General features: G+C 37.6%; 2 protein-coding genes across 3 annotated transcripts; one reads left to right on the top strand and one right to left on the bottom strand.

Annotated features, from left to right (window-relative positions):
* Positions 1–303: 303 nt before the first annotated feature.
* LOC117622306 (pentatricopeptide repeat-containing protein At1g25360-like) lies at positions 304–3,105 on the top strand. The gene has a single exon (XM_034352946.1). The coding sequence runs from the start codon at positions 419–421 to the stop codon at positions 2,696–2,698; it is 2,280 nt and encodes a 759-aa protein (XP_034208837.1). The 5' UTR covers positions 304–418; the 3' UTR covers positions 2,699–3,105.
* A 7,000-nt stretch (positions 3,106–10,105) lies between these two features.
* On the bottom strand, positions 10,106–12,351 carry LOC117623573 (pentatricopeptide repeat-containing protein At3g22470, mitochondrial-like). Of its 2 annotated transcripts, XM_034354609.1 has the most exons (2): positions 12,179–12,351; positions 10,106–11,674 (listed from the first exon to the last, which is right to left on the bottom strand). In XM_034354609.1, exons 1-2 carry the CDS (start codon positions 12,246–12,248, stop codon positions 10,356–10,358), a joined length of 1,389 nt encoding a protein of 462 aa, XP_034210500.1. In that variant the 5' UTR covers positions 12,249–12,351; the 3' UTR covers positions 10,106–10,355. The 2 variants fall into 2 exon arrangements, with proteins under 2 accessions (XP_034210500.1, XP_034210499.1); XM_034354608.1 differs by having other exon boundaries at positions 10,106–12,351.
* Between the last annotated feature and the right edge of the window lie 1,417 nt (positions 12,352–13,768).

The raw sequence follows: 13,768 nt of genomic DNA, 5'->3' as shown, positions 1-13,768 counted from the left end.
AATCCTTCTATAAATTGTTTTTTCATTTAAATTAAAAAATAAAAAAAATGTGGGGACCATTTGTGATAGGTGTGTGAACCTCAGGGATGTTTTGTGATATATATGTATGTCACGTCAGCAAACTAACGGAGTTTTTGACGGAACCTAACGGCAAGGACCATTTGTGATTGCACATACTAATCTTGAAGACCATAAGTGACACAAAAAAACGTTAAAGATGTAATATGATAATTTCGTAAACTTTTAAGAGTGATAAAAAAATGGAGAATCCCATTTCAATATTGCCCGCTTTCCCATCTTTTGCCCTCTGCCTCGCTTCATCTTCTTTACAGTGGCTCACCGTTACTTAGCCCAACTGCAGCTGTGCTGCCCTCAAGGCCCCGTCTCATACTCTATAGCTCGAACGACCCATGCCCACATGATAGTTTCTGGGTTCAAGCCACGTGACCATATTCTTAACCGCTTGATTGATGTCTACTGTAAATCTTCAAATTTTAGTTACGCCCACCAACTGTTCGATCAAATTCCCAAACCAGACATTGTTGCTAGAACCACCTTGATTACGGCGTACTCTGCCATTGGGAATCTAACGCTGGCTCGGAAGATATTCAATGAAACTCCATTGAGCATGCGAGACACTGTTTGTTACAATGCGATGATCACAGGCTATTCTCGTAACAATGATGGCTATGCCTCTATTAGACTATTTTGTGAGATGAGGCAAGGTGGTTTTAGGCCTAACGATTTCACATATACGACTGTACTAAGTGGTGTGGCACAGATAGTGGATGTTGAAAAGCAGTGCCAGCAACTACATTGTGCAGTAATTAAGTCAGGAACAGGGTTTGCCACTTCGGTGTGGAATGCGCTGTTATCTGTTTATGTTAGATGTGCTTCTTCACCATTAGTATCATCATCATCATTGATGGGTGAAGCTAGGAATTTGTTTAATGAGATGCCTGAGAGAGATGAACTATCATGGACAACGATGATTACTGGGTACATAAGGAATGAAGACCTTCATGCAGCTCGGGAATTGCTAGATGGGATGGATGAAAGGATGGAAGTTGTATGGAATGCGATGATTTCGGGTTATGCTCACCACAATTCTTTTCAAGAAGCATTGCTATTGTTTAGGAAAATGCGGTTACTGGGGATTCATCAGGATGAATTTACATACACTAGTGTTATTAGTACTTGCGCTAATAATGGACTATTTCAGCTTGGGAAGCAGGTGCATGCTTACATACTTAGAACCGAAGCGAAGCCTACTGTGGATTTTTCATTATCTGTGAACAATACATTGCTTACACTATATTACAAATGTGGTAAACTTGATGAAGCACAGTATATTTTTAATAATATGCCTGTTAAAGATCTTGTTTCTTGGAATGCAATCCTTTCAGGGTATGTTAGTGCAGGGCGCATCCAGGAAGCAAAATCCTTTTTTAAGGAAATGCCAGAGAGGAGCATTCTGACATGGACTGTGATGATATCTGGTTTAGCTCAAAATGGATTAGGAGAAGAAGCGATGAAGCTATTCAACCAAATGAGATCAGAAGGTTTTGAGCCATGTGATTATGCATTTTCTGGAGCAATTACATCTTGTGCTGCGCTCGGAGCATTGGAGCATGGACGCCAGCTCCATGCTCAACTAATTAGCTTGGGGTTTGATTCAAGCCTTTCAGCTGCAAATGCACTCATCACAATGTATGCAAGATGCGGAGTTTTCGAGGATGCGAACTCTGTGTTTCTTACCATGCCTTATATTGATTCAGTGTCTTGGAATGCTACGATTGCAGCTCTGGCCCAACATGGACATGGTGTTCAAGCAATAGACCTTTTTGAAAAAATGTTGAAGGCAGATATACTACCAGATAGAATAACTTTCCTCATCATTCTATCAGCTTGTAGTCATGCTGGTTTAGTCAAGGAAGGGCGCCATTATTTTAGTTCAATGCGTGTCTCTTATGGTATTAGCCCTGATGAAGGCCATTATGCTCGCATGATTGATCTGTTGTGTCGATGTGGGGAGTTCACAGAAGCCAAGGGCTTGATTGAATCAATGCCTTTTGAGCCAGGTGCACCGATTTGGGAGGCTCTTCTTGCTGGTTGTCGGACTCATGGGAATATGGATTTAGGAATTCAAGCAGCAGAACGACTCTTTGAGTTGGTGCCACAACATGATGGAACTTACATACTTTTGTCAAACCTGTATGCCGCTATAGGCCGTTGGGATGATGTGGCTAAGGTGCGGAAACTAATGAGAGATCGAGGGGTTAAGAAAGAGCCTGGTTGTAGTTGGATTGACGTTGAAAACATGGTCCACGTCTTCTTAGTTGGTGATACTGAGCACCCTGAGGTCCAAGCCGTGTACAAATATCTTGAGCAACTAGGACTTGAAATGAGGAAGTTAGGATATCTCCCTGACACAAAGTTTGTGTTGCATGATATGGAGTCTGAGCATAAGGAGTATTCCTTGTCTACTCACAGTGAGAAGCTTGCAGTTGCATTTGGGCTCATGAAGCTTCCTCTCGGAGCCTCAATCAGAGTTTTTAAGAATCTTAGGATTTGTGGGGATTGCCATACTGCAATTAAGTTTATGTCAAGAGTGGTTGGAAGAGACATAATTGTGAGGGATGCAAAGAGGTTTCATCATTTTAGGAATGGTGAATGCTCTTGTGGCAATTACTGGTAATCTGGCCCGAGCTTGATGGGAGGAGGTTTTATAAATACTTGGCAGGTTGATCCCCTCAACCACCAGGTGAAGCTTTGTGATTTCGGAAGTGAAAAAGTTCTGGTGTGTTTGTCTTCATGACATGATTGAATGCAAGTGTAAATCATGACATTTTATACTTGCATTCAATCATGTCATGACACTACGTTTTAGAACTTAGATGCAGAATGACCAGCTGCTTTTATGATGGATAATCTTTTCTTGTTGATAAACCAATGGTCAATCACCTGTCCATTTGTTGATAAACCAATAGTCAATCACCTGTCCATTTGTTGCTATGTTCCTAAGAAAATCAGTTTCCTTGTATGATTTATTTTCAATGATTTTCTTGCTAATCAGGGTCGAGAGAGAAGCAAAAATTTCAAACATATGTTCTCGTGGCTATCAGGCTCCCGAACTAATCTTTGGTGCAATGAATATTCAACACCCATTGGTGTCTGGGCAGCTGGTTGTGTCCTTGCTGAGCTTCTTCTGGCCCAGGTTATCGACTGCTTTGGCTTATTGTTGGCCTAAGTTAACTTGGGTTAAAGAATATTTACTTTTTAACTGATCAAAACAATCCAAAGTCTTCTACAGCCATTGTTTCCAGGCGAGGATGCAGTGGACCAACTTGTTTTTCATAACTTTTTTAATTACAAATACCTACATGAGCAAAATAAACATGAAACTAACTAGATTAGATTGGATTCTCACAAGCAAATCCACCATCCAATTATGTCAATTTTAGAAATTAGGGATCCAATCCAATCCATTAAATCATCAAAACCAATTAAAATTGAATTGAATTGAATCAGTCAATTTGTGAAGATTAGATTGGATTAGATCTTTGTACACCCTAGTTAGTACATCCCAAGTTGTAGACAAACTAATTAGGTTAGTTTGTCTTTGAGCCAAATGATTATGCTCTATAAAGAGAAGCCTCTCAAATTTTGCCCACGTTTGGTAGACTAGACTACACCATATGCTCGATGCAGCATTATATCAATATTCAAATCACAACAAATATTATGGATGGGAGAAAACAAGTGACTCACTAACCTCAAGCCACTCCAATGTGTCACATGGGGTTTAGTTAAGGACCACACACATTTCGGCTTCCATTTTAACTCATCAATTCAACACTTTTGTAACCATCGATACTTAAGGGTCGTTTAATAACCATTTTATTTTTTATTTTTAGTTTTCATTTTTTTTGTTGGAGTATAGATTCATTAGAAGATGTTCTCATACGAGACGGTGAATTTGAATTTCGTATGGATGTTTAAAACTCATGAGCATCTACCTAACCATGTAAATCTAACTAATTACAGGTTTGAAGAAGAACAATTAAAAGTCACGTTGTCCAGTACGGAGATATGAGTCATAGGCAGGATTTCCTCTTTACTTACATGGGTGGAGATCCTGCAGCTCATGGCTATACTTCTACCAAAGATGTTCACCATCAATCTCAGGGGTTGTTAGTCAATGTGACGCGACCCTCCTTTATTTGCAGCACAAGGTATGCTGTTATAAATTATCTTATAATATGCTTGCATCATATATATATATATATATATGTACTGGTTAGTGGTTTAGATTTGCAATCTAACAACAGCAGGATATGTCGAATTTTCTAGTAAGAGAAAATTTCCGTTTTGAAACGTTTTTCTTACAAGTCATTTCCTTTTGATTTTCAGTTCCAAAGAGCTAGAAGCCTCGAACTGGCTCTCAGGAGAAAACGGAAGCTCAAAAGCAGTCCCAATCATCTACAAGGCAGCCCTGTGTATTCACTTGAGATTTTAAAAAATTATTTAAAAATAAAAAAATCCAGCGGATTTAATCAGAATGTAATGACTTATAAGATTTTATTGATAATTTTGTATAATCAATATTTTTAACTTTTGGATTTTAAAGATTATATCATAAGATTTTATAAGATTTGAAAGGACCACATAGATTTATATTACATGATTTATATATGGGTCTGACAAAAGAGGGCCATAGCCCAAACCAAAATTTGAAACTTTTTTAAATATTTTGCCCGACAAATATAGTGAACCCAGAACAGGGGAGGCTGCTGGTTTGACCATCTTAACGCTGGCCTGCTGCACAGTTGGTAACTCCAGTCAAATAGTATAAAAGGAACTTGCTTGTGTTACCTTATGAACTGTTACTATTATGAGATATCATGTGGTTCTATGCAAGTGGAGTTTATGCCCTATATTTTTTTCAGTGGTAGTATTTTCTCTTCTATCCCCTACCACCTTCTTTTTCTCTTCTATCCATGTTGACCGAGGCAACAAGAACAAAAAAGAAAAAGAAAAAGAAAAGTATTCTTGTTGATCATCTTGTGTGTGAATTTCTAGTCTTGTTCGTCTAATGGATAGTTTCATTGAATCTCAAAACTCCCAAAAGAAAAAAAAAAAAAAAACAATTGCATAAAGAAATTTGACATTTATAGAGTAACAATATGATTTGGCTAAACTGTATACTATTTCCCAGGAAAAAAAGGGAAAAGGAAAGAAAAGACGAAAAGTTATTTCCCTTGAAATTCTCCCAAACCCCCTATGAGTTAACAACATGAATCATGGCTATATGCAGAGAAGGTGAAGTGGGTTTGCATGTATAGTAGAGAAGGTGAAGTGGGTTTGCAAGTAGAGTTGCAGAGATGGCTGGTGGCGGTGACGCTTTGGGTGTTAAAGTTGGCTTTGAGAGAAGGCCAAGTGGATGAGCAAAAAAAACAATCTCACCTGAAAAGAAAAAAGAAAAAAGTCTCATGAGTTAGGGTGGGATTTGAGATAGGGATACATCTCACTAAAAAATCTCACACAATTTTGCATTTGAAAAAATCCTTCGAAATTAACAAGTTTTTGAATACCATAAGACCTTTTGTTACTTGTTTAAAGTCTTGATTGAATACCACAAGACTTTGACACTCTCTTTAAAAAATCATAATAGTCTTAATGGAATACCACAAGACTCGTTTAGATTTTTGAAAAGTCTTAATTGAATACCACAAAACTTATTTATCCCAAAATAATCTTTTAAAATCTCAATTGAATACACCCCCTGATACCATGCTAAAATATGAATATTGTTTGAATGTATTAGGTTAACTTTATTCTTCTCCATAAGGAGGTATATATAAAAGTTTACATGGTGCTATACAAGGAATTAGATACAATAAAGAATTAGGAAAGTATCTCCTAATTATACAATGATTTATCAATTATATAAAAATAGGAAAGTAAATCCCTTAATTAATCAAATAAGTAAATCTCTTTGATTAATTAGGAGACTCATTTCTCATCAAGTTGGTGCATATATGTCACCAATGCCCAACTTGGTAAGTGAGTCATAAAAAACTCTTCCACAAATAGCTTTGGTTATGCCAATTGATCTTCTGATTTTACGAATGATAGGCGAATGATCTTCTTCTCAAGTTTTTCTTTGATAAAATGTCTATCCACCTCAACATGTTTAGTTTGATCATGTTGAACTGGATTATGGGCAATATTGATGGTTGACTTGTTATCAAAATGTAACTCCATTGGCTTTTCTGGCTTGAATTCCAATTCTGTCAATAGTCTTCTGATCCATGGTAATTCACAAACTCCATGAGCCATTCCTCGATACTTTGCTTCAGTACTAGATTGAGAAACCACATTTTGTTTCTTACTCCGCCAAGTGACTAGGTTACCTCCCACAAAAGTGAAGTAACCTAAAGTAGAGCATCTGTTAGTAACGTAGCCAGCCCAATCAGCATCTGTATATCCAACAACTTCAAGATCTCTATTTTTGGAGAATGTTAACCCTTTCTCAAGTGTTGACTTTAAGTATCTTAAGATCCGATCAACTGCATTCATATGGGACACACTGGGTGAATGCATAAACTGACTAACCACACTCACAACATATGCAATATATAGTCTTGTGTGAGCTAAATATATCAACCTTCCAACAAGGCGTTGGTACTATTCCTTATTGGTTTGTTATTGATTCATGTCTTCACATAACTTGTGATTCATCTTAATGGGTGTATCAACAGGTTTGCATCCAAGCATTCCTGTTTCAGTGAGCAGATCTAATACATACTTCCTTGAGACAAAAATATACCAGTTGTGGACCTGGCTACTTCAATTCCTAGAAAGTACTTCAGATCACCTAAATCCTTCATCTCAAATTCCTGAGACAAATACTTCTGCAGTTTCAGTTATTCTCCTGTGTCGTTTCCAGTTACGACTATGTCATCCACACAATCAATCAATGCAGTAAGTCTTCTTCCATCATGCTTCAGGAACAAAGTGTGATTTGCATTACTTTGTATATATCCAAAATTCTTCATGGATTTAGTGAATCTGCCAAACCATGCCCTGGGGGATTGCTTTAACCCATACAATGACTTTCTGAGCTTGCAAACTTGATTCTCCTTGTCACGAGCTAAGTTACATCTTGGTGCCAAGTTCATATGTACTTCTTCTTCCAAGTCTCCATGTAAGAAAGCGTTTTTGACATCAAACTAATGTAATGGCCAATCGAGATTTGCTGTTAGAGACAGAAGGACTCTGATAGTTTTAATCTTGGCTACTGGGACAAAGGTCTCTTGGTAGTCTATCCTATATCTTTATGTGCACCCATTCGCCACCAATCTAGCTTTATATCTTTCAATGGATCCATCTGCTTTCAGTTTCACGGTATAAATCCACCTACATCCCACTGTCTTCTTTCCATGAGGTAATGACACGGGTTCCCATATGCCATTCTTCTGGAGAGCTCGCATTTCTTTATTCATGGCTTCTTTCCATTTTGAGTATTCTAGTGCTTCAGTTACACTGTTGGGAACAGGTATATCTGCCAACTGCTTCACAAAGTATACCCGTGACTCTGATAGTCTGCTGATGTATACATAATTGTTGATGGGATATTTCCCTTTTGCATTAAGATCTGCTTCGTAATGAACTGGAGGTTTTCCACGGTTCTTCCGTTTTGGAATCTGATATGCAGGCTCTGTGCCTTCTGAAATTAAATCATCATAGAATATTTCATTAATGTTATCAGTTTCAGGAAAAGGTGTTACCTGAATGACTTCCTCAGTAGGTGATTGGTGTGGCACTGGAGCTGAAGAATTCTCCTGAGCGGGCAAAAACTCCTTAATGTTCTCCTCCTGAGTTTGAGAGCAGGGAGACGACTGGTCGTGGTCCTTTGGCGACCGGTCGTTTTGAAACAGATTTGGATTTCGGGGGGCGACTGGTCGCTTGCTTCATACGACTGGTCGTTTTCAGACAGAGTCTTCGACGACCGGTCGCTTGCATTCTGCAACCGGTCGTTTTCAGTATGTGACAATTTTGAAGGAAAAAGTCTTGAAATTTAAGATGTGTTGGCATTGCAATGCTTCTCCTGTACAGTTGAAAAATATATGTTGTGTTCTCAGAACACGACATCCATAGAAGTATAGACCTTCTGACTAGGAGGATGATAACACCGATAACCTTTCTAATGAGGTGCGTAACCAATAAAAACACACTTTTTGGCGTGGGGATCCAATTTGCTCTGTTGGTGATCATGTAAGTGGACAAAGACCACACAGCCAAAAATCCGTGGTTCTAAGTTTTTGGTAGGAGGTATTTGGATATGGTGGTAGAGTGTTTAAATGGGGTTTGGAAATTGAGGATATTGGAGGGAATCCAATTGTTAAGGAATGCTACAAAGAGAACAGCTTCTCCTCAAAAAGACCAAGGCATATTGGCACCAAAGAGAGAGGCACGAACCACTTCCAATGAGTGTCTATTCTTTCATTCAGCCATACCATTCTGTTAGGGAGTGTAAGAGCATGAGCGTTGATGTATGATGCCATGATCTTGTAAGAACTGATTAAGATCATGGTTGAGAAATTCTCTGCCATTGTCAGACCAAAGAACATGAATTCTGGTATGAAATTGTGTCTCCACCATTTGATAGAACTCTTGAAACTTGGAACTGACTTCCTATTTTGTTTGGAGAAGGGAAACTCAGGTCATACGTGTGCAATCATCGATAAACGTGACAAACTATTTAGCTCCCCTTGGAGCGATAATTTTAGCTAGGCCCTAAACATCAGAATGAAAAAGAGAAAAGGGAACCAAAATTTTATGTGAACTTAAGGGAAAAGGAACACGATGGCTCTTGGCTAGATCACAGATGTCACACTTAAAACTGGAGATATCTAACTGGAAAAATAAGGAAGGAAATAGCTTATGTAAATACCCAAACGAAGCATGTCCAAGACGGCGATGCCATAACCATACTTTGGAAGTTTGCTTCTCAACACTCGTACCCCTAATTTTGTAAGCGCGACTAAGGTTGGCTTCACTGTCAGATGGCACGTCCCTATAGTAGAGTTTTCCCCTCCTAGTACCACAACCAATCATCTTGTTGTTGAGAATGTCTTGAAAAACCCAAAAAGTAGGCTACTTCTTGAGTTTGGCCTATTTTATTGTCTGTATATTTGCTGTATGTCATGTTTTTGTATATAGTCTGTGTCTTTGGCTCTTCGTGGGTGTCCTTCACAACTATTGTTGCTTCGTGGGTATATATATATGGCCCTTCACATGGTCTGTTTGTTATAAACTATATTATCGACTGTCAGGCTTCATATATAAACCATATGGCTTATCATGTATTATATATAACAAATGGGAGAATCAAACTACTGCTGTTTAGTGTTCCAAAAAATTAAAAACAAGGAGTATAGCCGTGCGGTCGTACTCTTTTTTTTCTTTTTTTAATAAAGAAGAACCTTTACTGATTAAAGCCACGTGTCAAAAACAAGTATATCTATATATAGTTCTGCCTTCGATAAATAAATTGTTTTGGTCTTTATAAGTAGATTATGCTAAAAAAAGGAAAAGTAGTTCATAATGTACATTGAGCAATATGGCCGATCCAATATTTGGATTGTTTATGCATACGGTTTAGATTGCAGGCATAATATATCCATGGGGTTTCTTCGGCTTCGTTTCTTTTTGCGAAATGACCAAAAACTCTCTTCATTAGAGAACCTCGTATTTATTAACGGCCAAACGAATAATTCCATGATGACAAAACCATGTCCTGGCCCATCAACAATATTGTCTCCATTTCCAAGGTTTCCCAACCGTTCTTTGCTTTTTGGCTAATGGAAGCTTTGGTAAAAATTTGGCTTCATCTAAAAATTTGATTGACCGATGAATAAAATAACCATAGGCAAATCAATTAAACCAAGTCTCAACTTCAGAGGCGTTTTTGCCGAAACTGCAAAGTCTTGGTCATCTGAAAAATCTGATTATATCAGTCCAAATACCCTCCTTCTCTCTAATAAATTTAACAACCTTTAAAGAGTAACATTGAAATTTCTCTATCATGATCACAGGATATCCCCCAATGATGTCTTTATATAACCAAGTCTGTATACCGCAAAATTACAAAAACATGCAGAGTCAGTCAATTGCACAATGTTTGTGTGAAAGAAACTAAAAAAAGACCTGCGTACAAAAAAACAAGCCAGTTGTTTCAAAGATGTTACGATTATCGGAAAAGTTATATCTACTACTCGACATTGTCACATGATGGATTAAGAAATAACAGATATAACACATCCATGGTTGCCAGAGGTGGAAGAGCTTCAATGTTTATTGGGATGGTCAGAAGATCTGTTCAACTTTAACTGAAGCAAATTCAGTTCATAATTCTCTTTTTGCATCAATGGCAACAATGCAGGATCTACTTTATCTTTACACAATCGATCAATTATCAATTCTGTAGTTGAAGCATCTGCGGAGAAACCCTTCTCCACCATTTGTTGAATAAGTTCCATCGCCCTTACTGACTCATTGTTATTGATAAACCCTCGAATAATTATGTTGTAGGTCCAACCACTTGGAGAACAACCTTTCTCTTCCATTTCGATAAACAGCTTTTCTGCTTCACTTGTTCGGCCCCCAATACAGAGTCCCTTAATCATTACGTCATATGTCCTTACATCCGGTTGAAGCCCTATTGATGATAAACTACAAAAGAGTTCCTTTGCAGATTCAATTTTTTGAGCTATGCACAAACCTTCAATAAGAATAGTGTAAATCACAATATTTACATTCAACTTCTTGCCTTTCATCTCTTTAAACAGTTGGATTGCTGTAGAAAGTTGTCGGTTTTTACACAGGCCATCCAGTAAAACAGCATAAGTTTGAACATCTGGAAGTTGGCCACAAGCTTGCATCTCTGAGAACAACTTTTGTGCATCACCTAATTTCCCCACTTTGCAACAACCATCTACAAGAGTGCTATAAGTAACAGTATTTGGAACCAGTCCCTTACGAGACATTTCCCGAAGAAGCGTCATGGCCTCATCCATCATTTTACGCTTGCAATATCCATTTATCAATGTGCTGTAACTAAAAACATCAACCATCGAGCCCTTGCTAAGCATTAGTTTAAAAACTTTTCTAGCCTTACTCATTTCTCCTCGTAAACAGTAACCATCCATAAGTGAATTGTATGTAACGGTATTTGGTTGAATATCCCTTTCAATCATCATTTTGACCAGGCCTTCTGCTTCCCCAACCATCCCCTCCTTACAAAGTGTGTCTACCAAGACACTGAATGTGCACACATCTGGAAAGACGTTTTTACTCACCATTTCATTCAACAACCCTTTAGCTTCTTTCCACTTGCCTAATTTGCAAACTCCATGAATCAAGGATGTATAGGTAATGACATCTGGGGCAATACCCTTGCTCATCATTTCTGATAAGAGGTTCAATGCATCATCAACTAATTTATCCTTACAAAGACTGTCGATGATTGTGTTATAGACAACTAAGCCAGGCTTGCAAGCTCCTTCCTCCATCTTCCTAAGCAACTGAATAGCAGCACTGTTGTTACCTTTCATGCAAAAGCCCTTTACTAGCGTGCCATAAGTAACAGCATCAGGCTGACAATTACCTGCATTGATCATTTTATTGAAAAGTTCTGCTGCCTGAACCACTCTATTCTCGAGAAGAAAGCCGTTGATTAGAGTGGTGAAGGCAACGACATTTGGTTCAAGACCAAGTTTGAAGAATTTTCCCAATACAGATAAACTAAACCCCATTTGGTTTAGATGACAATAACAATTTATGAGAATGGTTAGGGTATAAATATCATGTCCAATTCTCGACACACCCATTTGGTTATATAATGAGATGACGGCCGAGTAATGTTTCAATTTCGCAACTTGACCCAAGATTTTACTGAAACGGACAACAGAAGGCAGAGGGCGCATTTGAAGCATTCTATCGAACAAATTGAAAGCATCCTCAACATTTGTGATTTTGGGTAAGTCTCTTTTTGGTTGCTCTAGTTGGGTTCTTGTAGATTTGATCGGTTTCGAAGGTTGAGAGTGAAAGAAAGCAAAGTAATTGTTGACGAAAACGAGAAAAGTGGAGTTAGGGTGAAGACAATTCATACCTCTGCTGCTCCAGCAATAACAAGAAGAAGAAGTAGCGGCAGTTGTAGTCCGTATCATCATCTTCAGCATCTCTGAGTAAAAGGGCGCTCAAACCTCCCTCCAACTGGTTTCCTCGAGAAAGGAAATGGAGCCAATCTTTGGTGAAATTTTTTATGTTTAATCTGTAAGCTTGGAAAGTTTAGTGTGCCTTTTCGTTACGATTTTTTTTTTCTTCTTTTGTCCAATTGAAGAAGCTTTGTGAAACAATAAACGATAAAGAAAACGACAACACCAGTCGTATAAAAATACATCATGTATTATTATTAGACACTTACAATGCCAACATCAGTATTGTTAATTACCAGTAATTTTTGCTAAAACACATACAAACAATTGCTTCACCAATAGGCACACATTCAAACCTCATGAAATCATCCTTGAGTTCATCCTTATATGAAGCTTCACAATTTTCCGGACGGCAGTTGGACTTTTCAGGAGAACGACATATATTAACCATCAACGACAATGTGTTGCGCCATAGCAAAAAACGACATAATCACCAAAGTAAATACAAGTGTCAAATGTGTTGCAACTATTCTTTCCATTCAGAATGAACAAAATTAAACTTAATTGATTGTGGCTGAATGAGAGAAAGCTCTTGATGGTTTTTAGTTTAGTCAGTGTTGTCAAGTGTTGGTAATGTAAAGGATGACTAATATGGTTCATAATGATTTGCCTTCTCTGTCTGTGATTTCATTGAATTTTTTTTTCTTCAGTCTCTTAAATCCAAATAGAAGCTATATTTGATGATATTGTATGGATTAGTAGTAGATTGGAAATTTGTATCTTAGGCAGATTGGGAGGCATTTGAGTTTCCTTGCTAATTTAGGATGTAAATGATTACCTTATTGGTTAAGGATTTAGGGTTTGTTTCTAGCTTTTGGCTTTGTATTTTATATTGTGTGTGAGAGGGGAAAAAAAAAAAAAAACGGTTCTATTCTATTTTAACCCAGCTGAATTTGGGACCATACTATTTTTATTATTGAAAAATCGAGTATAGCCGAGCGGCTATACTATTTATTGAAAAAAAAGAGACCCGCCTGGCGCCTATTTCGCCACGCCTATTTTCATTATAAAAAAAATATCCGAGTATAGCCGAGCGGCTACAATATTTACACAATTTTCACCAATTTCAACATATCCAAAAATAATAGTTCGTTTCCACAACTTATCCTCCACCTAATCAACCACCCCCACCATCAAATTATTGTCACAACAAATCCCAAAAGACCACCATCATACAAACGAGCCACTGGTAGATACAAGAATGTTTTAAGAGAGAGGCTCAGTGCTAGATATTGAAAACCACAATTTAACCAAACCAAAGTATTGGTATTTACACATACTAAATAATATATTATTATAAGTAATATATAATATATAAGAAGTAAAAAATAAAAGTAAAAACCTGTATCCTCCCACCAACAAGAATGCCTCAGACAAAAACAAAAAAACACGCATCTATCTCCATCTCTCATTCTCTCTATCTTTTATCGTTTTCTTTTTTCATCTTCTTCTGTTTCAGTCTCTCATTTGTCTCTTTTTCTTTT

The sequence above is a fragment of the Prunus dulcis genome, chromosome 3, assembly GCF_902201215.1.
Source record: "Prunus dulcis chromosome 3, ALMONDv2, whole genome shotgun sequence".
Taxonomy (NCBI): Eukaryota; Viridiplantae; Streptophyta; class Magnoliopsida; order Rosales; family Rosaceae; genus Prunus; species Prunus dulcis.
The sequence above is the reverse complement of the archived record's forward strand: the minus strand, read 5'-3'. Positions and strand labels throughout refer to the sequence as shown.

Bases quoted from the DNA above. Each gene is read 5' to 3' on its own strand.
- LOC117622306 (XM_034352946.1), top strand. From the start codon at position 419: ATGATAGTTTCTGGGTTCAAGCCACGTGACCATATTCTTAACCGCTTG.
- LOC117623573 (XM_034354608.1), bottom strand. From the start codon at position 12,248: ATGCTGAAGATGATGATACGGACTACAACTGCCGCTACTTCTTCTTCT.